This window comes from Musa acuminata, chromosome BXJ1-7, assembly GCF_036884655.1.
Source record: "Musa acuminata AAA Group cultivar baxijiao chromosome BXJ1-7, Cavendish_Baxijiao_AAA, whole genome shotgun sequence".
In the NCBI taxonomy this organism is placed as follows: Eukaryota; Viridiplantae; Streptophyta; class Magnoliopsida; order Zingiberales; family Musaceae; genus Musa; species Musa acuminata.
In genome coordinates this window covers 37,270,299-37,298,263 of record NC_088333.1, presented here as the reverse complement: position 1 = coordinate 37,298,263, position 27,965 = coordinate 37,270,299, and the positions used below count along the sequence as shown (strand labels likewise).

Below are 27,965 nucleotides of genomic sequence, written 5' to 3'. Positions count from 1 at the left end.
CCATTCTCACTCCATCTCTGAAGAGAACCACTTGTGATGTGACAAGCACCAACATAGGCTAAGAAGAACTCGAAGTGAGAAGCCCTTCTCAGCTACACAAACCTTTTCTCACCTCATCTTTCCACACACCCCAATCGGTCAACTTTTTTGACCTGATCAGAGAGACAAAACCACGCATACTCAAGCCATCATTATAGAATGAAACATCTTAATTTATTATTACCAGACTAATAAGTGGTGCACCAAATGCACATTAGAGTCGACGTTCAACGTGCGCACGCATGCACGTTCGACTGGACCACGCGCGCCACGCGAGGGTCTGACCTGCTTCCGTGGTCGGTGCACGCAACGTTCTCACGCCGCCTTCACCGACGCGCGTGTACATGTAACACGTGTTATGCACAGACATACGCAGTTGAGAGACTCCATCCTTCGAGCTTATCATCATAATATTGGCATCTCCACCATGCATTGGTGTCTTCATTGGCCCACCGTTGGGCCCAACCCACTATTTTGCACCCATTCAATAGTTTAAGCGAGCACTATTGTTGTCTCTAATGCTATTAGAATCCATAATGCCATATCATATAGTATCATTTCCATCTAAAGCGACAACATGATGTGCTTCTCAATTTCCGCCACAAATATATTATGGTATTTGGGTCATTTCAGTGAAGTCTACTGTGCACTGTCCACAAGCCTTTTTTTTTCCCCTTCCAAAACCTTTTTTATAGCACCAACAACAATCCTTCTTCGTAAACGCCGTGTGTGGCTCACCTTCCGCCTCGCTCGTTCTCTACGCCTCGCTCCCTCTGTTCGTGCCTTCCTCCTCTCAAAACCCATTCCGGTCTCCTCGTCTCGCTTCTCTTCTCTCCCTCCTTTAAACCCTAACTAAACCCGCTCATGTGCCTTCGCTTTCCGTCCAATTCGCCACCATGCCGCCCTCTTCCATCAGTCAGGAGCCATCCAGTCTCCTCGATCTCCAATGCCTTCTCCCCCTCGACTCCTTTCTAGGTCGAATTTCCTTTTTCCCTACTTCTTCCTCCTCCTCCTCCTCCGTCCCCTTTGGCTTACCCTTGTGTTCCGCCCCCCCGAGCAGGAGGAACCGCCGGCCGGCCGCTCTCGCCTCGCTCTCCGGAGGGGCGCCGTTATCCTCGTCGAGGCTCCATCGCCTCTGGGGCGAGTTCAATCGGTTCTTGCGGCTCCACTGCGAGCGCCGTGTCCCGATTGGGTTCGGCTCGATCGGTGTCTCGAATGATGAGATCCGGTTGGATGGTGAGGGCCCCGCGGTCGTCGAGGACGACGGCGTGCCGGTCAATGGCGTGGCAGAGTACGAGAGGCCCAAAAAAGTTCTGATCTTGATGAGCGATACTGGCGGAGGACATCGGGCGTCGGCGGAAGCCATCAAGGCCGCCTTCAATCAGGAATTCGGAGACGAGTACCAGGTAAGGAAGGTTATTCCTAGTAGCGTCTTGTCTTCTGGTTGTGTGATTTGGCTTTCTTGGTTTTAGCTTCGAAATTATGTGCCGATGCAGGTGTTCGTGACGGACCTGTGGACCGACCACACCCCATGGCCGTTTAATCAGTTGCCTAGGAGCTATAACTTCTTGGTAAAGCACGGTGCTTTATGGAAAATGACATACTATGGCACCGCCCCTCGCTTGGTGCATCAACCTCATTTTGCGGCAACCTCAACATTTATAGCTCGGTGAGAATTTTTCTTTGTTTTTATTTTTCAATCACCTTGTCTTTGTCGTATAAAAATTTGAGAAATTTGCTTTTTTGTGATAATTAGTATTCTCTCTGATGGTGATTTCGATCCAGAGTTCGCTTACAAGATTTGGACTTTTTGGTTTTCGTGTGCAGAGAAGTTGCCAAAGGGTTGATGAAGTACCAACCTGATATTATTATTAGTGTACATCCTCTAATGCAACATGTTCCGCTTCGTATCCTAAGGGCAAAAGGTCTGTTGAAGAAGATCATCTTTACTACGGTTGTGACAGATCTGAGCACATGCCACCCGACATGGTACGCTTACTTTACAAATCAGTTAACATCATTAATTAGCTTCTGTTTATATTCACAATACTTCATGAGTTCATCATAGTTTTTCTTTCGTTTGGTATGTTGTAGGTTCCATAGGCTCGTAACAAGATGCTACTGTCCTTCTTCTGAAGTGACAAAGAGGGCATTAAAGGCTAGACTGCAGCCTTCACAGATCAAGGTCTATGGCCTTCCAGTGCGTCCTTCTTTTGTTAAGCCAGTGCCACCTAAGGTAGGTAATTTTTCTACCAAAAGCATCAAATTTTATTAGTCAGTCTTCCCTCTTCAAGTGTTATTAATAACTAATTTACTAGTCCTTCACTTGTTTTAAATATCTTTAGTCTTCCTTATTCATGACAGGCTGAACTAAGAAGGGAGTCAGGCATGGATGAGGATTTACCTGCTGTTTTATTGATGGGAGGAGGGGAAGGAATGGGCCCTATCGAAGCTACTGCCAGGGCACTTGGTGATACATTGTTCAATGAGAATCTTGGAGAACCCTTAGGTCAGATCCTTGTAATCTGTGGTCGAAACAAAAAACTTGCCAACAGATTGCAGTCGATTGACTGGAAGATTCCTGTTCAGGTACTATCATTTCTCGTGATTAGTGGTTCTATTACTTATTCATTGGAATCAGTTGATATCAGTCTGATCCAGATCGAAGTTGGACAAATATGATCGGTTACAATATAAAGTTAGGTCATCCTGATTTGACATTATCAATCACTCTTGGACGAATTCTGATTAGACTATCAATTGAGTTGATCCGATTTGTGATTTCAACATCTCCAGACCGAGGCACCCTGTTTCTTTTGTTTCCTATCCAATTTTCTTTTCAACCTCTTTTGTCGTTCACATACTTCCTCTCTTTCGCCCAATGGAAGATGAGTTTCAGTACCTAAGGGGTGAAAAGAATACAAAATTGGAAAAAGGCTGGTTAACCCTATAAAAGAGGCCCCATAGGAAATTTCTTCAATTTTTCCCCTGAAATTGAGATCTCTGAACTTGTATGGGCTTCGGTGATGTTACATCCAATGACATTCCTCTGCATTTTGCTTCATTTTAGTTGAAAGCTTTTTGCTTCTTCTTGGTTCTAAGCACAAATGGCCATAGGTTTCATTTGCAGTTTATTCTTGATTTATGACTATATCTTATAGTACAAAATAATTTTGTTGATATCAAGATTCAAAAATCATGTCTCTTGGTAATTCGCCATACCGCAATGATGTTCTCTATCATTATATTCTACTAAGGAGGCAACCTCATTATATGCTCTCTGTTGCAACCAGCATTGAAGTGAAATATTATCAAGGGACATGGTTAAATGTCAAATTATGCTATACTAATGCATCGGGAAGGAAAAATGATCCGGTTTTAAAAACAAGTAGTACGTGAGAGAGAAGAAAACTGAACTGACTTGCTTAGGAGTATTGAGAAAGATATGATTAGTTTGTCAGATAATGTGAAGAGGATCAATGGTGGAACCCAAACGGTTAATATTAAAGTCTGTTGTTATGCTTCTAGACATTGTCTAAGAAAGGCATAACTCGCATAAGCTTATTCTAGATATCGCTTCAATATCTATAGTTTAAATGTTCAGTGACTTTTGGCATTCTTTATTTGAAATGTAATTGGACGCAAATCTTGCATGATTCGTATGTTCTGTATGAAGCACTCTTACCTTTATTCATCTTGTTGAATTTCCAGGTAAAAGGTTTTGTTACTAAGATGGAAGAATGCATGGGTGCTTGTGACTGCATAATAACCAAAGTAAATTTTCTTATCTCTGTTTCAAATCTCTGACATGAACTTCTAAGCAACAAATATAATCAGTCTTTTCCTTTATAGGCAGGACCAGGAACTATCGCAGAAGCCATGATCCGTGGTCTCCCTATTATTCTAAATGACTATATTGCAGGGCAGGTAAGCTTGCTTGGATTCTTTAGGTGCACTGCCTGTTCAGTCATTTATGTTAGAGTACACACGGTCCTAAGGTACACACACACAAAGTGGGTTTTTGCAACCTTTTATGAGTTTGCTCTTTCAGTACTTTTTGTAAGAGTACACACCATCACAAAAGTACAAACTCATTAAATTGGTCCTTGTAGTTGTTTTTATGTCATGTTTCATGTGATATTAACTAATTGCAACTTTCTAAGCTTTCTCAATAAATCTTCTGCAGTACAATGCTAAAAGCTCTTTCATCATACAGACATGGACATCCCTAGGATTCTTCATCAGCTTTCTTTTATCATAGTAGATTGGACTTGACATCTCACTCAGATTTATGTATAATCGAGAAGAACAACCTTGCCAGTAGGCCCACATAACTTCATAACTTCACAATCCTGGCTGGAGGTTGGTGCAATGTATGCTGCTGGTGTGGCAAGTGATGGGAACTTTTGAAAACCCAAAAAGAACTTCTTGGTGATCAGATCTCTTGCCTAGCCTTCTCTATTCTCCTTTGCCATCCCTCAAACGGGGTTGTAGAGGGGGTGGGTGCTATTTTTTCGAATTACAGGCTTACAGGCTTTGTTTTTGTACCGCATCAATCCACTGTTCCACTTGGGTTTTACATAGTGGTGTGAGCCACCAGTCCAAGTCGCGGTACTTGACTGGGGGCGCCTCTATTGTTGATTTAACCTCCATAGACATGGAGATATTAGGAAGGGTGTATATATTAAATCAAATAGGAGGAGATCTGATTAGTCTTCTTTCGCATTGGAAAAAGAAACTTGACTCTGTTACAACAAGAATGGGTAGAGACAGAAATTCTAAAAAGTGATATGATTTTTCTGTGGTATAAAACAAAGCCTGTAATTCCATCTTATTATTACTAGGTGATATGATTTGACCCTCCTTTACTATATTTTTCCCAGGGCCAGGCTCAATATGTCCTTTTTTATTTGACTGTAATCTTTTGTTCTTCAGTAACTGATGTTGGAAAGTTGCTCACAATTTTATGGAGACCATGTGAGCTTAAAGTTTGTCTTGGCTGTTCTAGTTTTCAGCCGTCCTTTCAGCAGTTAGTCTCAGTTATGCTTTAAGTCAGATAATAATTTTTGAACATAACAAAAAGTAGAGGAAGTTAAATAGATAGTTAAACTTCACTTCATGTCTCTTATATTGTTCGGGACCTTTATTATAAACTCAAACAAACAAATCAGTCAGTGTAGCTTATTATTTCTGTTTGATTACAACTTTTTCTATTACAATTGGCATTATGCAGTTACACTATCTACACGCTGACATGCCAGGATGCCCTTCAATTCTCTGGAAGAACCAATGTCTATTACTTTGAATATTCTGAAAATATAATTCAGGCACCTATAATCCACTTGCAAACTAATTGGATAAGCTTAGTTTATAGATTTCATGTTCCTTCCCGTCTGATGAATGTAGATATGAAAGTTGATATATAAGAAGAGAATGAGTATCAATCAATTCTATTCTTTGATCGTGAAAGGTGTCCTTTCCGATTGACTTATTCGCTTACCTCCTAAAAGTCATGTTCTATTGTTGATTAAAACTGAGCTATATGTTTGCATGACAGGAAGCTGGCAATGTTCCTTATGTTGTGGACAATGGATGTGGAAAGTTCTCAAAATCACCAAAAGAGATAGCAAACATTGTTGCACAGTGGTTTGGTCCAAAATCTGACGAGCTAAGAGCCATGTCTCAAAATGCTCTGAAATTAGCACGCCCAGAAGCGGTTTTTAAGATTGTTCATGATCTTCATGAGTTGGTGAGACAAAGAACTCTGGTGCCTCAGTACTCTTGTTCCACCTGACCTTACTATTATCATACTTCACCGATCTGATGATCTGAGTTGTCGGCAATCTTGTGATTCATTTTCAACATTTTTTCTGTATCAATCAAAATAATCCTTTTGCGTGCTTTTTGCACTTTCATGGAACTGAATCCCAATTTCTTAGTTGCAATCCACACAGGTTGAGTTTCTAGGTTTGAATACAAATGAAGAGCAGACATTTTTAGTTACCAAGTCATGCCTACCCTCAGTGGTAAGTTTAACAACCATATTTGGAATTTCAGATAACTCAGTTCCAATTTTTTTATGCTCTCAATGTAGTAGATGTATGTCGAGTTAATTGTGAAGCTCACTAAATTGATAGGATACGATGATGACAATATGGACAAGTTAATAATAGTTTAAAATCTAACTTGATTGTAACATGAATCTATATAAAGTTAGACAAGTCTATTACTATTAATTTAAGGCTAAACTATAAGGACTAAGACAAGGCTAAATCTGCTGACGGCTGGAAACTGATAAGATTACCTTCAAATGGGTTCTTTCTCTCCTCCTAAACTCTTTAGGTTGCTATGCTTGTGGCTTAACAAAAATGAGGCTAGATTTCGTAATGGCTAGTCCAAATCTCCAATAAATCTAACAAAAATGAAGATAGATTTTGCAATGTGGTGGTTATCTTAGTTCACCTATTTCTCTGTAAGTGGTGGTTCTTTTAGTTAAAAAATGAAGCTAAATTTGCTGACGATTGGAAACTGATAAGATTACCGTCAAATGGGTTCTTTCTCTCCTCCTAAACTCTTTAGGATGCTATGCTAGTGGTTTAACAAAAATGAAGCTAGATTTCGTAATGTCTGCTCCAAATCTCCAATAAATCTAACAAAAATGAAGCTAGATTTTGCAATGTGGTGGTTCTCTTAGTTCACCTATTTCTCTGTAAGTGGTGGTTCTTTCTCTCCTCCTAAACTCTTTAGGATGCTATGCTAGTGGTTTAACAAAAATGAAGCTAGATTTCGTAATGGCTAGTCCAAATCTCCAATAAATCTAACAAAAATGAAGCTAGATTTTGCAATGTCGTGGTTCTTTTAGTTCACCTATTTCTCTGTAAGTGTGTTTGGATGCATCTTCAAAACATCCTTGATGAAAAAATATTCTGTTTATAAAGCTAGTGAATTAGATCTTTTCAAATTTGATCGTAACAAATGATATATCATAATGAATCGATAGAAGACTCGGTTATGAACCTAGAACCAATATTATTGATGAAATGATTGTTTATGTTCAATAACCCTGAATTGACATGCATATTAGAAGTGCCCAAAGCTAACTCTACATCTATTTGTGTACAAAAAGGGATTACTAATGTCTCGATCTACCTATTAATATTACCTTCTTTTGTGTTTACGATTTTTGGACGAATTAGGCTTCATAAAAATAATGCGACATACGATTTTTTTGTTTACGAATTCTCAAAAAAATCGCTATTCAGAAATCCTTAAGATCATTGTTTTTTCTGTTAGAATCTCGTATTTTGATGATGAAACCACTTGATATGTGTTTATAATTTAAACTGCATTTTGAGTGATGCAAGTCTACTCGATCAGGATTAGATAGTTAACGCATGAGGAATTGACGTTGCGCCGGAAGAGATCACATCAAGATATTGGACGACAGAAGGCTTCGGACGTCGGGCATCGGGCCAAGGAGAGCAAAATTGCGCCAAGGATATCGAGGTTGCGGAGGTCAACCGTCGATTGGGCAACAAGCCGCAAGAGAGGACGATGCACCGAAGAATCGGATGAAGCGCCAACCAATGACGTGCCGGGCAACAGAATGTCAATTCGCGTTGTAATAATTGTCTAGATTGAAGTAGAGTTTTAGCTTGTGTATGCAGGATTAACTATGATAACGACGAAGACATAAAGCAAAACAAAGTGTCGGAGTCAAGCACGAAGGATTCATTGCGAGTTCGAGAGTTCGACGGAAGTCCGAAGGTTCGTCGGGAATGCTGCCGGAACTAGCCGAGAATGAGTAGGGAGCTTGCCGAAGGGTTTTTCGGAAGCTCGCCGGAAGGTTCGTTGGAAGTTCGCGGAGCTCGCCGAGAAATATCGGAGCTTGCCGAAGAAGCTCGTTGGAACTCGTCAAGATCAAATCGTGAAGTCTAGGAGCTTGCCGGGAGTCCGCAGAATGGTTTCCGAGAGTTTATCGGAAAACCGTCGGAAGTTCGCCGGAAGCTCGCCGGAAGAAGTATTGACTTACGGACTTTGTAATATCTTAGAAAATGTCTTTAAATTCGTAGTTAGCACGTTACTTAGGGTTAGGATTAGGTGTTAATCCTATAAACCAAGTAGGGGCCAATTGGGCTCTAGTTCGGACTGGTTTGGGCCAATTTTGGAGCCCAACTAGTGAGCTGAAATAGTGTAGGCGGTGGCACCGCCAGCATCGGGAACAAAAAAGAATTCAAATTTTGAAGCCCAAATTTGAATCCTCTTGAGGCCTATAAATACCCCTCAACCTTTTGAAAAACAATAGTTTGAGTTAAGAGCCTTAGAATAGTCTTTGCAAGCCTTGTTTTTCATATTGCTTAAGTGTTCATCTTCTCCCATCTTGTTGAAAAGAATTGTAAGAGTGTGAACCACTTGTAAATGTTATAAGAGAGGTATTAGTCCTTCCCCTATAAGAAATTTGCTAGTGGAAGTTGGAAGCCTCTTCGAAGAAGACTTCGCAAGTGGATGTAGGTCATTTTGACCGAACCATTTTAAAAACTGCTGCGTTATCTGGTTTGCATCCTACTCTTGCCATTTACATACTGTAAACTTCTCTACTTAGTTACTACGCTTCCATACTTTTCTAAGTTATCAAGCTTCTAAAATCGGTTTCCATTGATATTGCTTTTCATCGTACGAAAGATTTATCAAAATCGAAGTTTTAATCCGCTGCACTAATTCACCCTCCCCTCTTAGTGTCTTTCCGATCCTAACATTTTCTAATATATGAAACTTCTCAGCCACTGCGCGTAAGATTAATCAGTCCAATTATAATATTTTTATATTATGTTATAATTATTTTTAGTAATATCAAGAAAACACTATAATATTAATTTTGTATAGAATTACATTGTTTTCTTAATATTACTGAAAATATTATAACATTATATTTGTGTTATGTTATAATATTTTTTAATATTATTTAAAAGATTATGTAAAAACAGGAATGATTTATAGAAAAAAAGAAAAGGAATTGAGGAAGAAAGTGGCTAATTATATATTACTCTCGTAATTAGTTATCATTGACATCATACTCCTTAAGCTTTTAAAAATTAAAATTTTCATACTTATCAAAAATGAAACATTTAACTACGTTTCGTTATCGATTTTATTGATAAAAATATCATACTGATAAATCAAAATAAAATAGAGTCAACATGTATTTATTGGTAAACTTTACAATATTTTCGTCAACAGAATTAATAGTACGAGAAGAAAAGATATTAAATATTTTCACTTTTATAAGTATAAATATTGATTTCAATATAATTTTTGAAGGTACAACGATCAAAATATTAAGATAACTAATTAAAAAAATAATCTATAAATAGTCAGAAAGAAAGATAGATGATTTATCGTCAAATTTAAAATGTAAAGTATTTTCGTATTTGACAGGAAAAAAGTCATTTTTTCCTGCTGTATTGACTTCAAAATGTAAACGAAACCGAAGCCTACTCTATTGTTCTTCGATAAAAGACCTGATTTCATCATCGAGTGCCGTAAGATATTGCCAAATAGGAGATAAACATTTTGGATTATATTTCCAAGACTATTTTCTTGAGGTGACTTAAATACTAATAAAGTGGACTCTTTTTAGGCACGTGATCGTGGAATAGACTTGCATGTCTCCTATCGGCAAATAATAAAAGATATCTCATCATTATTTTGGACAAACTTGCTTGTGCAGCAAGTAATGATGTGACGTCTACCTGTATATATTATTATATATATTTTAATTATATATATGAATTATTAATTAATTATTTGATATCCTAACACCTATATACTCTTAATTATTATTAATTATGATTACTAATAAGTTTGAGTGATAAATTTTTTGAAAATCTAATAAGTATTTTATTATTTTCATCCATTTATCTTTTTCTTAACCTTTAATTTAAAGTGATAAATATAAAATCAAATTTAGAAGAATATATAGTCTTTTAAAAATATATAGGAAGGAAGCTTTCTTGGGTTAATATATACAAATGTAGAAATCGCAGGGTTTCGATCATAAAAAAAAGATTAGTCTTTTTTAAGGGACGAAGTCACGCTGGGCATCGGGCGAAGCTGAAAGAAGGGGGGCGATGGGAAGGATGGAGAAAGCAAAGTGTTCCCTACCCTTTCTCCTCGCTCTCCTCTTGTTAGCCTCGACTTTGGAGGTCGGCGGAGCTTCTGCGTTCGAGCGGAAGGAGAAGGACCGGGTGCTTCGCCTGCCCGGGCAATCCTTCAACGTTAGCTTCGCCCATTACTCCGGCTATGTGACCGTCGACGATGATCCCGGAAGGGCTCTCTTTTACTGGTTCTTTGAGGCCGTCGAGGACCCCGCCTCCAAGCCCCTTGTTCTTTGGCTCAATGGAGGTCCGATCGTTGAAACCTTTTATGTTTGACACTTGTCTTTGTGGGTTTGGATCGAAAATCCATTCTTTCGTCGAAATATTGACGATTTTTTTGTATTCGATGCTTAATTCATTCTGTTTCATGGCATAGACAAAAGTATTTCTTGGTGAGATATTATTTCCAGTAGAGTTATCTTGTCAACCAGTAATAATATAGGATTCTTGACTAATTAGCATTAACATGGAGTTTGATACAAAGATCGGATTTTTCTAATGGCTTTGGGTTATGTTTCCGATGGCAATAATTTAAAATTGGATTCCTCTTTTGGGTGAACTTTTGTTTGGTTACCAGTATCTTTGAGACAGCACCTTCCAAGATAGGGGGTTTTGGGTAGCTAAATTTTCGATATATTAAACTAATGAGATTGAGATACCAGTAATAGCATTCTTGATAAAATGACAGAGAAATTGAAAGATTTCTTGGATTTGATTGCCTTTATTGGTAGCAGAAATGGAGCTTTAAGAGAACAATTGGCTATGTTTTCTAATCCTGTTTAAGAAAATGAGAAACCTGGCTTTGTTTGGATCATGGTCGTTGTTTCTTCTCTTGCATTGTAGAAAAGTTGCATTTGGTACGTAATTCTTGGTTTGTTGAGCATGATTTGCTGGTCATGGAAATGCAATGGCTTAGTTTATCTTCTCGACTTTGGATTCACACAAAACTTCTGGCAGGCCCCGGTTGTTCTTCTATTGCATATGGGTTGGCCGAGGAACTGGGGCCTTTTCACATCAATGCAGATGGGAAGAGTCTCTATCTGAACCCTTATACTTGGAACCAAGGTAATGCGAAAACAGATTATTTGGTTTTGGACTCTTTCCTTGTCATGTTATGTCGTGTGGAAGATGACTTTTATTATGGTTAGTGGCTTTCCTATTCTATTAAGTGGACTTATCTGGTTATGCATTCTCATCGATTTTAGTCATCTAAACAGGTCATCGAGATTATGTCCCATCATATGGATATCCAATTTGATATCGTATCAGTCAGAAAAATGAGTGCTTTCTTGTCAATTGAACTGCAATATAATTAAACCGATTCATTCCATATTTAACAGTCCTTTTCATTCTATGTCAAAAATAAAATATATCTTTAGCCACACTTCACTAGTTTAGTAAAATTGTGTTAAATGCATCAGTGAGATAGATATCTGATATCTCTATGCATTCTGCAGTGGCGAACATATTGTTTTTGGATTCCCCCGTTGGCGTTGGCTTTTCCTATTCAAACAATTCTCAAGATGTGTTGACCAATGGAGATAAAAGGACTGGTAACAGTTTCCTTTTCATCATTGTTTTTGTTTTTTTGGCTTTATATTCTGATAAATTAGGTAAATATTTAAATGTATTTGAATTTTCAAGTTTGTTTCTTTTTGCAGCAAAGGATTCCTTGACATTCTTGAAGAAGTGGTTCAAGCGTTTTCCCCAATATAAGGGACGGGAATTTTATATAACCGGAGAAAGTTATGCAGGTTCAGAGACTAAAAAGGCTTCTCCTTCTACGTTTTTGGTTAATTGTTTGTCCAAAGTGCTGGATTTCTTGCACATATCTATTGAACTTGTATTGTGTTCTTTTTCTAGGGCATTATGTACCACAGTTGGCACAAGCTATTGTACGGTCACAAAAATTGACAGGAGAAAAATCAATCAACCTGAAGGGTTATATGGTATGATTGTAAGATGTGGCTTGTGGCCTAGGTTTTCTTGTGAAGATATGATGACTATGAGACCTTTGTTCATAAATTGGGTGAATTATAACCCTAAATTGGGGGATTCTGTGCAGGTGGGAAATGCTCTGACTGATGATTTTCATGACCATTATGGAGTTTTCCATTTCATGTGGACAGCTGGCTTGATTTCAGATCAGACATACAAGCTGCTAAATGTCTTCTGTGACTTCCAGTCATTTGTACATACATCATCTGAATGTGAAAGGATTCTTGACATTGCTGACAAGGAACTTGGGAATATTGATCCATACAGTATCTTCACTCCTTCCTGTCCTGGAAGTGTCACCTTCCCGAAGAATAAATTACTGAAAAGAAGGCATGTAAGTGTTTTAATTCTGTACCCAGAAGATGTGAGATTTTAAGTTGATGTTCTGTTTGTCTATTACAATTTTTCTCTATGAATTTGTTATTTTATAGATCTTCTAGAGCATGAAAAGAGAAATAAAGCATTAGATGAATTACAATAGAACTCTGGATTGCTTTTTCGTTGACGATGTTGTACAAGAATATGTTTTTATTCCCCTTACCAGTTGCCCTATTTTGACAGTCAGTTGGAAGCATAGGTGAAAAGTATGATCCGTGCACTGAGCAGCATTCTACTGTTTATTTTAATTTGCCTGAGGTTCAAAAGGCTCTCCACATCAATCCAGCCTTTGCACCATCTAAGTGGGAAACTTGCAGGTAAATATTAATTTGCGACTTTTAATCGAATTTTCAGAAGTAATTGTTTGTTCTTGTAGATTATTTTAGTTCTATATATGACAAAATGTGAACTAAATCTGAAGAAACAGTCTCTTCTTGATTTGTAATCCTGGCAGGGAGATCAATATAGGTGATAGAATTAAAGCATATTATGGTAGAAAATTGATAAAGACATGGAATGAAAGAACAAAAGAGAATAGATATGAGAAAAAGTGAATCAATACAAAAGATTGACAACCCTTTTTTACATGTATAATTCAATTATCTAATCACTCTTTTAATCAGTTTCAACTTCTTTAAATAAAAAAAAAAATCAGGACCCTTCCTTAATAATTTAGGACTGTGAAATAACCTAATAATATAGGTGTTATCTTCCCAAGATAATCAGCTAATCTCCGCCAAGCACCTAACATCTTTCTATTAAGAAGAATCAATCTGAAAGTCACTCACAGCAGATGGTGGGGGTAACCAAATTTATGACTTATGATGGTAGTTGGCTTACAAAACTGATTCGGCTTCATCTCTGAGCAATAACAAATTAGCCTTCCAGGTTTGACATTTAAGCAAGTCCTACAACCAAAAAAAATTGAAAATTGGGCAGATTTGATGTGTAGTCAATTCCTACAACCAACAAAAAGTTGACTAATTGACTACTGGTACAGGTTTATTACTAAGAAGAGACAAGCTAGACTATAATACAATTTATAATCAAATATCTGTGTAGCTGCAAACCCTAAACCTGGACTGCTTAATTAATCCATATCTGATGTTCTCACTTCTCTTGTTGATTTCTTGGTCAATTTAATTTGCAGCAAGGCACTCTGTTTCTAGAATCATTTGCATAATAGGCAATTTGTGATAATAAGGGTCTACGAGTCTTTGGTTGATTGTTCCCCTTTCCTTCGTTCTTCTGCAACTGCTGTTGCATTCAGTGGATTATATACCATACTAAGTGTTAGTATTTACTACTTAGTTATACAAGCATGTTGAAGAATCAGGTGCTCAAGAAGGAAGATAATGGCAAGAATTGTGGGAGTTCATAATATTAGCAAAATTCTTGTAACAATTTAACCTTTCTTCAATATTAAAACTCAGTTCTGCTTCTTCCATTTCTGTCATGCAGTGATGTTGTGAATGAAAACTGGAAGGACTCTGCAAGGTCGGTATTACATATTTATCATGAGCTTATAGGCTATGGGCTTCGCATCTGGATGTTCAGGTGACTCTTGTGTTCAGGTGACTCATGTTCACTAATATCAAGCTGACATACTAATGTTTATGATATATTTGTTTCTTCAGCGGTGACACAGATGCTGTGATTCCAGTTACTTCAACACGGTATAATATTGATTCTCTTAAGCTTCCTACGGTGACTCCATGGCATCCTTGGTATGATGATGGCCAGGTATATAATGTTCCCTTTCATACTACAAAGTCCATAGGATTACTTGTTATCAACACAATTTTTCGTTTTGCGTAAATATCAGTTCTCTCCAAAATGGTCCTAATGTGCTCTTATTATCTAATGTTCATATATATATATATATATATGTGTGTGTGTGTGTGTATATATATATGTATATATATATGTGTGTATATATATATATATATGTGTATATGTATATACACACACACACACACATATATATATATGTATATATATATGTGTGTATATGTATGTATGTATGTATGTATGTATGTATGTATGTATGTATGTATGTATGTATGTATAAATACATAGATATCAGTCTTGCTGGTTAACTTTCTTTGATGTCATTGCGCCTGTATGTTGCTGTCTTGTGGGCTTTCCTATTTGCCTCTTCAGTCTATTTATTTCCAGAAGAAATATTGCACCAACATTTTTAAATACCGGTCCATTATGGGTTTCAACAACTTATTGAGTTGGTACGGTATCGAAATATCAAGCCCTAGTATCTATCTGTAACATCCAAGTAGAGGATTTCACCGATTAACTTCAACTGTCCAGGTGCATGCTCACTGAGCTGAGTTGTTATATTCAGTCACAAGTCAAATTCCAATTAATAGTCTGCTTTTAGACGAAAGAATGTCTGATTTCTTTTAATTTATTATGTAGTTTTATCACTGTCAGTTTCCAAATAAAAAGTACCTTGTTGAGCAAAGATTATATTTGACTTTTCACTTATATGATTTTCTTTATTTGATGTTGATTTTTGGCAGCTATATCTTTTTGCATCCTTGTGCATTACTGGCTTAGTAATAATTCTTCTATGCAAAGCAGGTTGGCGGATGGACTCAAGTATACAAAGGGCTCACATTTGTGACCGTGAGGGGAGCCGGTCATGAGGTTCCCCTGCATCAACCAAAATTGGCTCTAGTTCTCTTCAAGTCTTTTCTATCTGGGAGTTCAATGCCAACTTTTACCGGGCTTGATGATTCATAAGCTCACCATTTAGCTAGGCCCGTTTGTGCAAATTATCCTGCCGAGTTCAGCTATCCAGAATGAGGATTGCCAGGAAAAAAAAATCACAGTACGTCATTGGATTTACTAATTCCAACTGTCTGTGAACTTTCCATGATCAAGGAACTACACGATAGGCATGGCACATATTGTTCCCTTCTGCTGTGTTTGTTGTGCTTGTGTTTCGTGTACCTTGAATGTTGTTGCTTGATAATAATCAGCCAAAAATATTTCTCTTTCTTGAACCAAGAATGAAGTGTTTTTTTTCCTATTTTGAATGGAAGGCCCAAAGTGTGCTGATTTCTTGTGATTTATACTTCTTTTATCTTTAGCAGATTCAAAGTAAAGTTGCTTGAATTATTAATGCTGGTCTTTTGGATGGAAACCCAATGATGCATTGTTCTTACAATACAATACCTCTAGTGACGCATTGTGAGAACATTGTTGATGGCCACTGACGAAAGAATTCCTAAATGTTCTCCATAGGTTTCTTTGTTTCCTTTTACTTGCATGGGCCTCAAATCAGCTTCAGCCATTAACTCAAGCTCCAAGTTGGTACTCGAAATCGAAGAACACAATTGGAACTGACACCTTTTCTGACACCACACATTACAATAGCACCCTCAGCGTTCTTCTGCCAACTGCACTACGCTGCTGATGAGCACCACGCGATTTCGGTCTCTGAAACCTCTTGTGATTCACGTGAACACGCAGCAGAAGGATGGCAGTGATTCTGACAGGCCAATTGGGTACTGCTGAATCAATCATGTGATTCCTTGCACGAGTAATTTATGCAGAGGCTTCTGCTCTTTAGTTTAGTTTGGGTCTTCATCAATCATCATAGATTTGATCTCTAATTACCAGATTAGCTGCCACAGTTATCTTCCAGATTTAAACCTTTACAGACATGAACACAATCTCCAAGCCTGAAGAAATTAAGGACAAATAGTCTCCAACAATTGGACTAAGACAAACTACAAAAATATTATACTTTAAATATCCAAAGAAGAAAGTAGACTATGATAGCAAATAATATTAATGTAAAATAGATAAAAATTTGAACACTTTAAATAGCTTTGGGAAGAGCCAAGCCAACACCTTGAAAGAAGGATAATGGCACCCTGCGGCTGTCTCCTCTTGCAAGTGGAAACAACATGCCGGCCACAACCACATAAAAGCTTCTGCCACTCCTAACAAGTGAACGACAGCCCTCGTCGTTGTCCCGAATCTGCTCTAATGGCAGAGTCCACAAGCTCGGGGAATAGAGTAATAAATGATAGCCAAGGCAGCTTTTTGTACTCTCAGTGAACATTCTTATCGTGTCTTCTCCACAACTTGGCCCATTCGCCCCCAATGAATTATTCTTAGAATGATTTCTATCCAACTTGTGTTATTTGTGGTTATGGCCTCCAAGGCGTTCGAAGGGGAGTATGGGTGCCAATAATCCTTGTGACCTAACTTCCCAACTCACCATTTTGAAGAGAGGAGTATCTATTTGTGGAGTAGTACTTCCCATGCATCTCAACTTAACTCAAGAATTATCATTTACTTATTTTTATGAGTGCAAGGGGATAACTTTTCATTACACTAAGCAGAGTTACGTAACTCACTAATTTGATTATTCAAACGGTTAGATTATATAATCCTATCTAATTACATAAGATGTGTTATGGATTTTGATTACGATTATCGATCAATAAAAAATAAATTCTAAGTATAATATAATTCTTTAAGAGATGATATTGATAGAAGAGACTTTACTAATTACTTATCCTTGATCATCTGTTATTGTTTATAAATAGATAGGACCTTATATGAACTAAAAATATAATTAATAAATACATGACATTATCGTAAGATTATAGATATACTCTCTATCCCTCTTTTGTTCATAATCTATTGGTTACTGTGATTCTGTGAAAGATAGGAAGATAGAAAGATAGAAGATGAGTCTAGTTCTTTTTTTAGATCGATATCATTATAGCTTTTGAATTCGACGACGATGCACGTTATAAATTTAGATATATAAATATGGTCTTTACGCTGCTGATATTAACTTGCAAGATTGTTCAATGTTCTAATGTAACCTATTTTTCAATGGTTAGAGAGGCACATGGCATGTTGGAATGTTCCACCTCCGACTCACTCCAATATGAAAATATTAGAAACAATTGGCTTATATCGTAAGTAGCATTACAAGACTCGTTAAATTTATTTGGAGGAAAATTGTACATCGCACTGTAGCAAACGAGCATAGTTCACATAAAATATTATTGCACTATGTGTGTGTACGGATAGTGGTTGTCTCTCATCCAATGAACATTGTGTCGCGGCAAGCAATATCTATCTTTGCATCTATTTTATCTCCTCCGCATGCAATTAGATTCATCCAATGTGCGGATTGTAAGAGAGTAGAATCCTCTACAATTATTGTACGATTCAATTATGATCGAATTCTTTATATTAAAAAATTATGCTCATCAATTATAAATGTTGGTCCATGGCAACCCACAACCCTTATTTTCTGACCAAAGTAAAATCCATTGTGGTGGTTGTAGCTACTCCAATTTATGCTTTCTTTTTCAGGAGAAATTGATTTTCTAAACGTGGAAGTATGACTCATCATCCACCAAAACCTTGTTTGTTGTATGCTTGAAATCATGAAATGATTTATTTTTCTTTCACTTTTTGAATATAATGGATTTATTTATCCTCCTATTACTTGTATATTTTTTAAAGTTGATTTTTTAGAAAAATTTATGTTTTTAGACTTTTTCGAAAAGAAACCCTCAATTTTTAATTTTTTTTATTTAATATCTTATTTTCCTCTAACACCCTAAATGTTCCTTGTAATCATCTCCTGTTTTCACCGTGATATCTTGCCACCTCCGAATAACCACCACGAGGTCTCTTTATGTAGGGCCTCAACATTACTCTCGCGAAGCTTCCATCTTAATTATTCATATTGTCATTATCCTCGTCACATCTTCTCTAGTCATGACTCTCATATCCTTATAGTGACATCTATAATATCATCATCCCCCTGGGAGGCCCTTATCGTATGCCACATCCCCTTCGCACTATCAACAACCATCCCATCCCTCTTCTCTTCGTCCTTTTTGATTTTCAAGTCTCGTTCTTTATCCTTCACCTTGTTATTATCACATAAGATAATGAACCTCGTGATAGAGTGATATATGTGACGAGTGATGAATAGTATCAAAGGTCATTTAAGATATGATAAAATAATATAAAATTAAAAACTAGGGATATCTCGTGGGAAAAACTAAAAAAAGAGGCATTTTCAGATAATCATGCTTGTTTTAATCAGCATTGGTTGGCTTTAAAAAAAGTTATGGAAAAAAGAACAACTCCTTAACAAATTCTCGGAGATATTAAGAATGACATTGCTCTTAGTGTTTGGTCATTTTTGAGGGTATGATATATTAAAACAAGAGAGTTAATTTTATAAAATCAGCACTTGCACTTATAATATTTTTGAATAAAATGCATACAGCAAATGGAGTTTTTCCATTATTCAAAAAAATCGTAATTATTAGATATGATAAAATTTCAGGTTGAGTATAATATAAATTTTCACCTTCCAATAATGGATATATATATATATATATATATATATATATATATAATTCTTAATCAGATTATTAATAGTCAAGAGACCGTTATTGTCAGTGCACACGTACCTAAACATTAAAGAGCAAAATACTTAACATACCCGTTGTGATTCACCCGAAAAATCAGTATTTGTTCCGATTGCATACGCAAGGTGAGAAGGCCGGTGGGGTCCGCGAGAGTAGGCAGGTAGCTAAGGCGGGTAAGACCATGGGTGATTGAAAATTTTGAGTTGGAGTGAAATCGCGCGCTTTCTTCTTATTGTCAAGAGATCATTTTTATGACGCCGAAGTAACGGCGAATCGAAGGCGTCATTGCGACGGCGAGATTAGGGTTCTGATTAGTAAGCCCCCTGCGGTTCTTTTTCTTTCGTCCTTGTTTTCGCCTGCAAGATTCTCGCCTTCGATCGGTCGCCAGCGAGGAGCGAATCGCGTCCACGTTTTCCCAGGTCATGTGCTTTGCCAGAATCTTTTGTCTTTCATAATCTGTCACCATCGAAATTATATACTGTGCACGAATAAGATTAGATCTTTATGTTCATCTTTGCGTTTTAGGTAGGTTTTCCGATTTCAAGTCTTGGCGAAAGTTCTATTTAAGTTTTCTCTGCGATTTTAGGGTTATTTGATTTTTGACAGCAAATGCAGATTTCTTATTACATATCTTTTAATTTTTCTTCTTTAATCTCTTGAAATTGTTTGTTTACTATGAGTTCATAGTGGATGATAAAAAGTTCGCTTCTTTGGTTTGCTTCTCGATTACCAAATCCCCTGCACGTGAATGTCAGTGATCGTCCCCCCACATCACAAAACATCCACATCTATTTCTCAGATATAGATAAAAGTACCCTTCTTCTCCGCGATGGCAGGTGAAACAGTTGTTTCTTGAGCTTTTTTTGGTGTTTATTTATACCAAGTGCATTGATGTTAGTCTCATCGTTCCTTTAAAAAGAGCAAGAAGTTTAACTCCTTGTAGAGAAAGCGACTTTGCTCCCATTCCTTCATTCAATTCCAAGAGATCAAACAGAGGGTGTGAAGAGGCACCCCACCCGACCATGGCAGTCTCGTGAGGAGGACAGAAGACAGAATAAAAACATCAACTTCTGCTTATTCCATTAAAGAATGACAAGAAGATGCACATGATCACATCCTTCGTCCCTCACACGTCTTCGGTTATCCCCATGTCTTCCTGCTGGTAGTTTTCCGGTGGCTTAATCTGCCACAAATTTCTCTTTGTGCGACGAATTTGTAGCTCAGATTAACTACCAAGTACTGCATTGCCCGATTCTTCCCACTTCAGATCTCTTCTCTATAGCCCTACGGGTGTGCAGCAACAAAAACTGTCGTTTTTTTCGTGTAACTTCTTGTTATAGGTTTCTGTTCTTTGGATAGCTTCGTTCTTGTTTGATGCCTTTGATTATCCTGATTCTTATAGTTTCTAAATATGTCAGATATGAGGGCATGCTGCTATCGGTATGAGTGGGTTACACTTTTCTTTAGACAAGAGCGCATGAACGTCAAGTAGCTACAATGCTTCTGAAGTCAGCTCAAAGAGAAGATACTTTGAGGCTGCCGCTGGTTCTTTCTGAGAACAATGCAATGCCTATCATCACCAGCAAACCCCGGGCGAGAGAAGTTTCTTCTAGGTACGGTGCAGGGATGTCATCAACTACAATTTCCAACCCCAGTACTCCGAGACGATGCTCATCTCCAACTGCCAGTCGCACATCCCCTGTGCGGGCGACATCGCAAACGAAGCGAGCCCAATCAGCAGAGAGGAGAAGACCAATTGCCTCATCACCGAGGTTTTCAACACCCACAACCCCATCTTCTAGGCCTTCCACACCCTCTCATCCATCTTCAACTTTGGCAACACCCATTCGTGATACAGTGACAGAGACGCATGACAAAACCAGGCGGTTGCTCAGCAGCAAAACCCCTGATGGGTTGTGGCCTTCGATGCGTAGCCTGTCATCTTCATTTCAATCCGAGTCTGTATCAGTGCCTGATAGTAAGACGGAAAAAGTAGTTGCAGGTTCTTCCTCAGATCATACGGTAAAGCCTTCAGCCAACGGGGCACCAGAGAGGAAAAGGACCCCTTTGAGAGGGAGGAACACTACTGAGAACTCTTGTCCAATGGATAACTTGAATGCTAGGGTCATTGATCAACACCGGTGGCCTGGTATGCTGGGCAGGAGGGTGTCTGCAAATGCCTTGGCAAGAAAAGTGATACCAACAGACAAGATTAGCATATCTGCTTCTTTATCAGTTCCATCAAGAGGGGTTTCACCAAAGAGAACCACAACATATGATAGTGCAGCTAGAGATTTCCAGCAACCATTAACTGAGGCAGCCAGACGACCATATCCTGATGGAAGTGGAAGGATGAAGCAAGATGCAAAATTAGATGTAAATACTTCTTCACAACTTCCAGAGAGATCTTCCTTAGTAGCATGGATGAGTACCACTCATTCAACACCAATCAAAGCTTCACAACGCTCTTCATCACCAAGTAGGATTTTGTCATTGTCATTAAATACTTCCAGGGGCATGCAGAGTCCATCACGAACAAGACTGCCGACTTCTATTTCATCATCTGGCAATGGAGCTTCTCAAGCATGTGCTGTATCCTCTGTCCTTAATTATGCTGTAGAAGTTCAAAAGGGAAAGAAGAATGCGAGTCATATTGAAGCTGCCCATCAGCTGAGGTTGCTTCATAATGCAGTCTTGCAATGGCAATTTGTCAATGCTCAAGCCGATGACACTGTTTCCATTCAGAAAAATAGGGCAGAGGTAGGAACAATAACAGAATACTTTTATTAATAAACTAATTATCTGGATTTTTCAGATGGAAAATACTTTGGTACTTCTATCCTGTAGAGAGGGATCCTTTATGTTATTAGTAACAAATATTATACAATATCAAGATATGTAAAAGCTGGTTTAGCTTTATATTCCATAGTTATGTTCTTATAGTTTACATGATATGAGATGCCACATGCTTTCCTTTCTACTTGTAATAAACTAATAGACATTTTTGACGTTCTAGTAATTAATATAGATTATATACAATTCTCAAATAGATGAACAAGACATATCTTGACTTTGGACTTCCAGTTATTCTTGCATTACATCTTATGCATAATTGCAACATAGTTCTATGTGCAACTACCTATGTGATAAATATAGTTACTGTCATTGAATTTTATCATTAGTGGATGCTTGCAACAACTGCATGAATAACATGTCTGTCTTATTTTTTGCCAAACAGAAGATTCTCTATTCTGCATCGAATACTATTTCAAAGTTGCGTGATTTCATTATTAGGAAAAGGAATGAAGTGGAGCATTTGAGACGACAGATGAAGTTGGTCATGATTTTGAGAAACCAAGTATTGTTTTATTTAATGTTTAGTTCTTGTGTGCGATTTATCTAATATTTGATTATTTGCACATTATGTATTATCAACTCTTTGGCTGATTGGAACATCTCCCTGTAGCTGAAAAATAAATTTCCCTCCTTTCAGATCTCTTTGTCATTTTGAGAGGGAATTATAAAAGCATGTTCCTAGCTTTTAGGTTAAAACCTTCTCCTATGTAGACTTATTTTGTCTAGGAACCCGACCAATACTAGATAGTGGCTAATATTGATAGCCCATAGAAATTCTTTGAATCTTTCAGTGTTACCTGTCAACTTTCAATTGACTTCATGGAACAGATGATATGATGATGGTTTGACATTGGTTGTGTTTTGTGCTCTAGGTTTAAATAGATAAAATAGAGTCTGGCTTCAAAATTTTTTAGATAGAATAGTAATAGATAAATAGCAATCTCAGAAGTATACATCTTGGGGCTTGAGTAAACTAATCATCAAGGAAATTGTTTCTATTTAATCTAATAAATTTACTTTGACAAAAAATAAAAAGAAGAATATGGAAAAATGGTGATATTTAACAGAAAAGGCCATATTGGATATAGGGTCAATTTTTTTAGATGCCATGCACTGTAATTTTTACATGATAAATCATATTAGCTCTTACATATCTCTTGTTTATGATGAATTGAGTAATGAAATCCATAGTGTGTAGGTTAGATCATGTTTTATCTTTTGTTTGTGCAGATATGGAAATGAAAGAGATCACTTAGATGATTTTTTATTATTCAGTTTTCCGAGGGGGTAGTTGATTGTGTGAACTGATTAATATGGAATTAGCAGGATGTCCACATCATTTAGGCACAAATAAAGGGTTGCATTCACATTGTAAACCTAGGGTGTCTATCTTATCCAATTTTGAACTTTCAAAAGATATATTATATTGATTAAACTCATATTTTAGTTGCATCTTGAACTCACATCTTACATCTATCACAACAATGGTGTTCGTGATGCTTGAATTGTGCTACATGCTTATTTCTTGTACTTCAAAGCCAAAACATAAATAAACCAATATGAAGATTGGCCTTGGTACAAAAAGAAGTTGCAGCCTTTTTTACTTTTCACTAATTAGTATTACTATTTCTCTTTTAATTTTTTATCTAAAATTAAACTCTGAAATTATTAAAAAAATAAGTTGTGTTTTTATCCTTCTTTTTTAGTGTTCTCATATAATACTATATTCATTCAATTTGCACTATTAGTGAAGTTCTTTCACATGAAACCATTTTGATCTAGGTGGCATACCTTGACTGTTGGACACAATTGGAAAGAGAATATGATAGCTCCTTATCAGAATCAATTGAAGTTTTTAAGGCAAGCACACTATACCTTCCAGTGTCAAGAGGTGCAAGGGTATGTAAGCTTTAAACTTGTAGATTTCATGCGATCATTCTATGGTTATATTTCATTAAATTAATAAGAAGCTTACTATTTACAACCCCGACAACCTCTTTGCTATTGACAACCCTTTAAAAATATAATAAAATATTTTTTACTATTTACAACCCTGATATTATCGACTTTACCCTTTTTTCCTTCCCCCTTAATTCATCCTCATTGTCTCTCGATGCTGTCTGACCTTGCTCACCACCCCTCGACGCCATCCTCCGAGGAAGAAGAAGAAGAAGAAGAAAAAGAAGAGGAAGAAGAAGAAGAAGAGGAGGGAGGAGGTATTTATGTCCATTTGTAAAGGGATAGTTTAGAAATATTAAAAAAAATTAAAATGGGGTTGTAAATAGTAATAAGGGGGTTGTAAATAGTAATCTTTAATTAATAAACGTGCGACATGTGATTTCCTGCTAGCTGACCAGTGGTATGTGTACGTATCATATATTGTACTGCATATTTTGCAGCATATACTGGCACAGATGTGTACCCAGTCCATATTCTGACATGAGCATTTCATAGCACTGTTGTACACCTTTTGGTGATGACATAATATGACTGGATTGTACAGTTATATGCCTGGGTATTTAGATTATTAGCTTAAATAGTTAACAATTAGCAATTGAATATTTTTTAAAAAAGTTCTTGTTCTTTCAGGCAGATGTATTTTCTGTGAAGAATGCTGTTAGTTCAGCAGTTGATGCTATGCAAGCCATGGGTTTATCGGTTTGTTATTTGCTATCTAAGGTAGGAATTCTACGGAGCTAAAATAATATCAGTTATCTCTTTGCTTCAAATTCAATTTAGGTCTCACAACTGTAGACACATGTTCTGCACAAAGCAATGTATCGAGCAAGTAGCTATTTGTCTGTTACAATATCATGTGATATTTAAAGTCTTGGAAAGAGAACATGGAATTACATAGTAATCTTGTCTATTGACAAAATCAGTTGGGACTAATATAAGTCAGGGAGTAGAAGAGAAGTAAAAGAAAGAGAGGATTACTAATATGTATAAACAAAGAGGTAACTAAATGATTTAGGTGTGAATGCTATTTTGCTTCTTGTTGCCCATTTAATTTGAAACTAAGGTTTCCTAAAGGTAATAGACACACTTGTATAATAAGTTAAAGAGGCATCTTACTTGTCTATTACATAACCATGTAGTGATAAAATATATTTATAAGCTATTAAGTAGTAGGCAGGATGTGTTTCTTTATGTGAAAACGAACTATTGACTTGGATTTATGATACACAGGTAAAGAATACACAGTCAATGATTTCTGAGCTTTCAGTTGTTTCCGCAAAAGAAATGGCTATGCTAGCTGAGTGTAGAGAATTATTAGCTTCAGTAGCAACAATGCAGGTAAAGGATTTTTTTTTCTTTTAATCATGAAGAAAATTTTAATTTTTGGTTGGTAAATTGTCTTCACTGTTATCTTTCTTGATGCCATATCTTTTAAACTATAATGTGCTTTTTCGGTTGTTTGATGGTCTGTTGGCATGACAAATATCAAGATTACTGCTTCCAAGTTTCTATTAGATATATTCTACTATTTGGTTTTAGATTTTTTTTCACAAAATTCATGATTATGATTTTGCCAACTGATTGTATCTCGAAACATTTGAATGGTTCTGCCAAACTTAATCAATTCATCGCTCTCTGTTTGATGCCCTAAAAGATATCCTAGTGTGATCTCTGTTTTAGTCACTTTGAACTTTCTCATATATCAGAAACCTCAATACTGTTTTCTTCAACTTCTTTGATATATTTGAATGTTGATCCATGATTGATTTCTCCCACAATTAGAATAATGATGGTGCGAAGCAGATCTTTTGTGCCCTCATCATATTTGTTTTTATTTGTTTGGTGCCTTGAGAATCCTCTCTGCCTGGTTTACCTCTTCAGCTACCATACACCTTTGAGGTTCAAGCTACCTTCCTATTGGCATAGCCATCAAAGGGGAACCTATTTCAATGACAGACTATTCATTTGATTGACAGAGTTTGAGAATGGTTCTTCAGAAACAAATTAGGACATTACTTGTTGCTTTGTTGAGGAGACAAAAAAATATAGATTTCAATAAGGGGCTAGTGAAGATTGAATCTATTGATAAGATAGATAACTCAAATTAAAATTTGATAGCACTAAATAGTTGTACTCTTATCTGTAAACTCAATGTGTTGTTCACCAATGATGTCACCATGGACATAATCTCATGAAATAAATAACATTTTGTATTGTATATAGTAAGATTCTAAATATCGTTCCATACCGATGTACCGATCAGCTGTTGGTACGATAGGTATCGAGCTGTACCGAGTATAGCAACACATGATACACTAAGATGTACCAATATATTGTCCATACCGGTCCTTTATCAGACCGGTATGTATCGCCCTTATCGAGCGGTACAATACGATATTACAAACCATGGTATATAGGTATACAAGACATCTAATCTTTAAATTCTCTACTATTTAGTGTTAAAGATGAGAAAGGATTGAATTGGTAGAGATAATCCAAGTGACTTACTGATCTGGACAAAGCATTTTGACCCACATGATTAAGACCATTTCGTACTATTTATGCTTGAGTCATGTTATTGGCATTACCTATCAAATTATGAGCTATGTTATAGACATGTTATAGACATGCATATCATCAATACATGGATAAGAACAATATATAGTATCCTTTCCATGCAACAGAAATCAAAGAAGGAAAATTAACGTTCTTTTATAATAACAGGTACAGGAATCCAGTCTTAGAACATATCTTCTGCAACTGAGACATGATGGTTACAAGATGAAGTAGTCAACCAATGGCATGCATCCTCAGCTAAACTCCTATCTAACAACTTATAATCCGCAGAGTTAACAACTACGCTTGTATTATTCTTGTTTTTCCATTTCTTTTTTGTATATCTATCACCTTTTATGTGTTATTTACACATGTAATAGCGCTAACATGGAAAGAAAAAAAAAAAAATATTACAGAGAGTTAAAGCAAGGTTAAAAATGTGGTGTCAAGAACATGGGTATTGATATTTAGAATCCATAGGTTCATAGTTGTTGTAAATAATAGAAATGAGGTTTTGTAGCAAGGACAGGGATTGTCATTCACTTTGGACACTCACTCTAAGAGAGCTAACATGTCTATCACCATTTTAATCCTAGAGTCGAAAAAACTTGGCCTCCATGTTCGTTGTTTTGACTTCAATATCTAAATGCTAGTATTTGATTCTTCTATTTGCTTTGCATCTTTGCTTTTTCTCTATATCGATCGAACCAACCCGGCTCAACAATTTATCCAGTATTTTTTTAGAAGCACAACTCTCTTTCAACGTTGCTTATTTCAACTTGCAGCTGGATAAGATCTTTGGCATTCTCCATCATTCATAAAAAAAGTTATAACATGGTAATATCATGAGATATATATATATATATATATATATATATATATATATATATATATATATATATATATATATATATTGAGAGAGAGAGAGTAGAGTTGTACTAAGAAAATTATTTGATTGACAAGTATTCTTGAGTTACTAGAGCCAATATTCTTGAGGGACAATTAATCCCAAAACTAAAGATTCTTTGAGAAGCTCAAATTATTCTATAAATACTTGATGATGCATCTTTAACTTTAGTTTTGGTGGGGTGAGTGTTCATAGATTACTCTCTAGTAGATATAGGAAGGATGAGAGAAAAGATGAGATAAGTTTTTTGAGGGTGAACAAGTAATCTGTTCATTTTAGTTACAATTGCTAAGATCATACACAAAGAGACACCTTTCCAAAGATAAGATATGAGCTCGTTCGTCTCCTGTCAGAGGCAAATGCTTACATTCACAGACTGCTTGTCGATAGGAGAATCCTACACCACCATTACCTCTGTGCTTGTGTGCGAATCCTACCTAAAGCACTCGACGACAGAGGAAGTTGGTCATGATTTTGCGAGACCAACTATTATCTTATTTAATGTTTAGTGCTGGTGTGTTATTTATCTATTTTTTTTTATTTGCACATTATGTGTTATCAACTTTTTGGTTGATTGAAAGGTCTCCCTATAGCTAAAAAGAAGAAAGAACTTCCATTCTTTTTGTCATTTTAAGAGGAAATTATAAAAGCATGTTCCTAGTGTTTAAGGTTAAAATC

The 27,965-nt window shown here is 36.6% G+C and overlaps 3 protein-coding genes across 11 annotated transcripts; all 3 read left to right on the top strand.

Annotated features, from left to right (window-relative positions):
• The first annotated feature begins 760 nt into the window (after positions 1–760).
• On the top strand, positions 761–5,954 carry LOC135679199 (probable monogalactosyldiacylglycerol synthase 1, chloroplastic). 2 transcript variants are annotated; one of them, XM_065192691.1, is made up of 8 exons: positions 761–1,445; positions 1,536–1,708; positions 1,867–2,028; positions 2,134–2,275; positions 2,404–2,628; positions 3,751–3,813; positions 3,892–3,966; positions 5,597–5,954. In XM_065192691.1, exons 1-8 carry the CDS (start codon positions 936–938, stop codon positions 5,831–5,833), a joined length of 1,587 nt encoding a protein of 528 aa, XP_065048763.1. In that variant the 5' UTR covers positions 761–935; the 3' UTR covers positions 5,834–5,954. The 2 variants fall into 2 exon arrangements, with proteins under 2 accessions (XP_065048763.1, XP_065048764.1); XM_065192692.1 differs by lacking the exon at positions 3,751–3,813 and having other exon boundaries at positions 790–1,445.
• A 4,146-nt stretch (positions 5,955–10,100) lies between these two features.
• LOC103992284 (serine carboxypeptidase II-2) lies at positions 10,101–15,661 on the top strand. Its single transcript, XM_009411919.3, has 10 exons — positions 10,101–10,440; positions 11,151–11,258; positions 11,651–11,746; positions 11,855–11,947; positions 12,057–12,142; positions 12,259–12,525; positions 12,753–12,886; positions 14,031–14,126; positions 14,207–14,312; positions 15,168–15,661. The coding sequence occupies exons 1-10, from the start codon at positions 10,167–10,169 to the stop codon at positions 15,327–15,329; spliced, it is 1,422 nt and encodes a 473-aa protein (XP_009410194.2). The 5' UTR covers positions 10,101–10,166; the 3' UTR covers positions 15,330–15,661.
• Positions 15,662–19,274: 3,613 nt separating this feature from the next.
• On the top strand, positions 19,275–27,048 carry LOC103992283 (AUGMIN subunit 8-like). 8 transcript variants are annotated; one of them, XM_065192685.1, is made up of 8 exons: positions 19,435–19,845; positions 19,953–20,299; positions 20,428–21,769; positions 22,248–22,367; positions 23,648–23,764; positions 24,455–24,544; positions 25,055–25,162; positions 26,549–27,048. In XM_065192685.1, the coding sequence occupies exons 3-8, from the start codon at positions 20,507–20,509 to the stop codon at positions 26,612–26,614; spliced, it is 1,764 nt and encodes a 587-aa protein (XP_065048757.1). In that variant the 5' UTR covers positions 19,435–19,845; positions 19,953–20,299; positions 20,428–20,506; the 3' UTR covers positions 26,615–27,048. The 8 variants fall into 8 exon arrangements, 7 of the variants coding, with proteins under 7 accessions (XP_065048761.1, XP_065048757.1, XP_065048760.1 ...); XM_065192689.1 differs by lacking the exons at positions 19,435–19,845; positions 19,953–20,299 and adding an exon at positions 19,275–19,428; XM_065192688.1 differs by having other exon boundaries at positions 19,435–20,171.
• Positions 27,049–27,965: the final 917 nt, after the last annotated feature.

What these genes read in the sequence shown, in the direction of transcription:
- LOC103992284 (XM_009411919.3), top strand. Translation starts at nt 10,167, where the DNA reads ATGGGAAGGATGGAGAAAGCAAAGTGTTCCCTACCCTTTCTCCTCGCT. An exon ending in CAATGGAGATAAAAGGACTG is followed by an intron (nt 11,747 to 11,854) that starts GTAACAGTTTCC and finishes TTCTTTTTGCAG; the next exon opens with CAAAGGATTCCTTGACATTC. An exon ending in CTTGGTATGATGATGGCCAG is followed by an intron (nt 14,313 to 15,167) that starts GTATATAATGTT and finishes TATGCAAAGCAG; the next exon opens with GTTGGCGGATGGACTCAAGT.
- LOC103992283 (XM_065192689.1), top strand. Translation starts at nt 20,507, where the DNA reads ATGCTTCTGAAGTCAGCTCAAAGAGAAGATACTTTGAGGCTGCCGCTG. An exon ending in TCATGATTTTGAGAAACCAA is followed by an intron (nt 22,368 to 23,647) that starts GTATTGTTTTAT and finishes ATTTTGATCTAG; the next exon opens with GTGGCATACCTTGACTGTTG. An exon ending in CTTCAGTAGCAACAATGCAG is followed by an intron (nt 25,163 to 26,548) that starts GTAAAGGATTTT and finishes TTATAATAACAG; the next exon opens with GTACAGGAATCCAGTCTTAG.
- LOC135679199 (XM_065192691.1), top strand. Translation starts at nt 936, where the DNA reads ATGCCGCCCTCTTCCATCAGTCAGGAGCCATCCAGTCTCCTCGATCTC. An exon ending in ACCTCAACATTTATAGCTCG is followed by an intron (nt 1,709 to 1,866) that starts GTGAGAATTTTT and finishes TTTCGTGTGCAG; the next exon opens with AGAAGTTGCCAAAGGGTTGA. An exon ending in TTAAGCCAGTGCCACCTAAG is followed by an intron (nt 2,276 to 2,403) that starts GTAGGTAATTTT and finishes TATTCATGACAG; the next exon opens with GCTGAACTAAGAAGGGAGTC.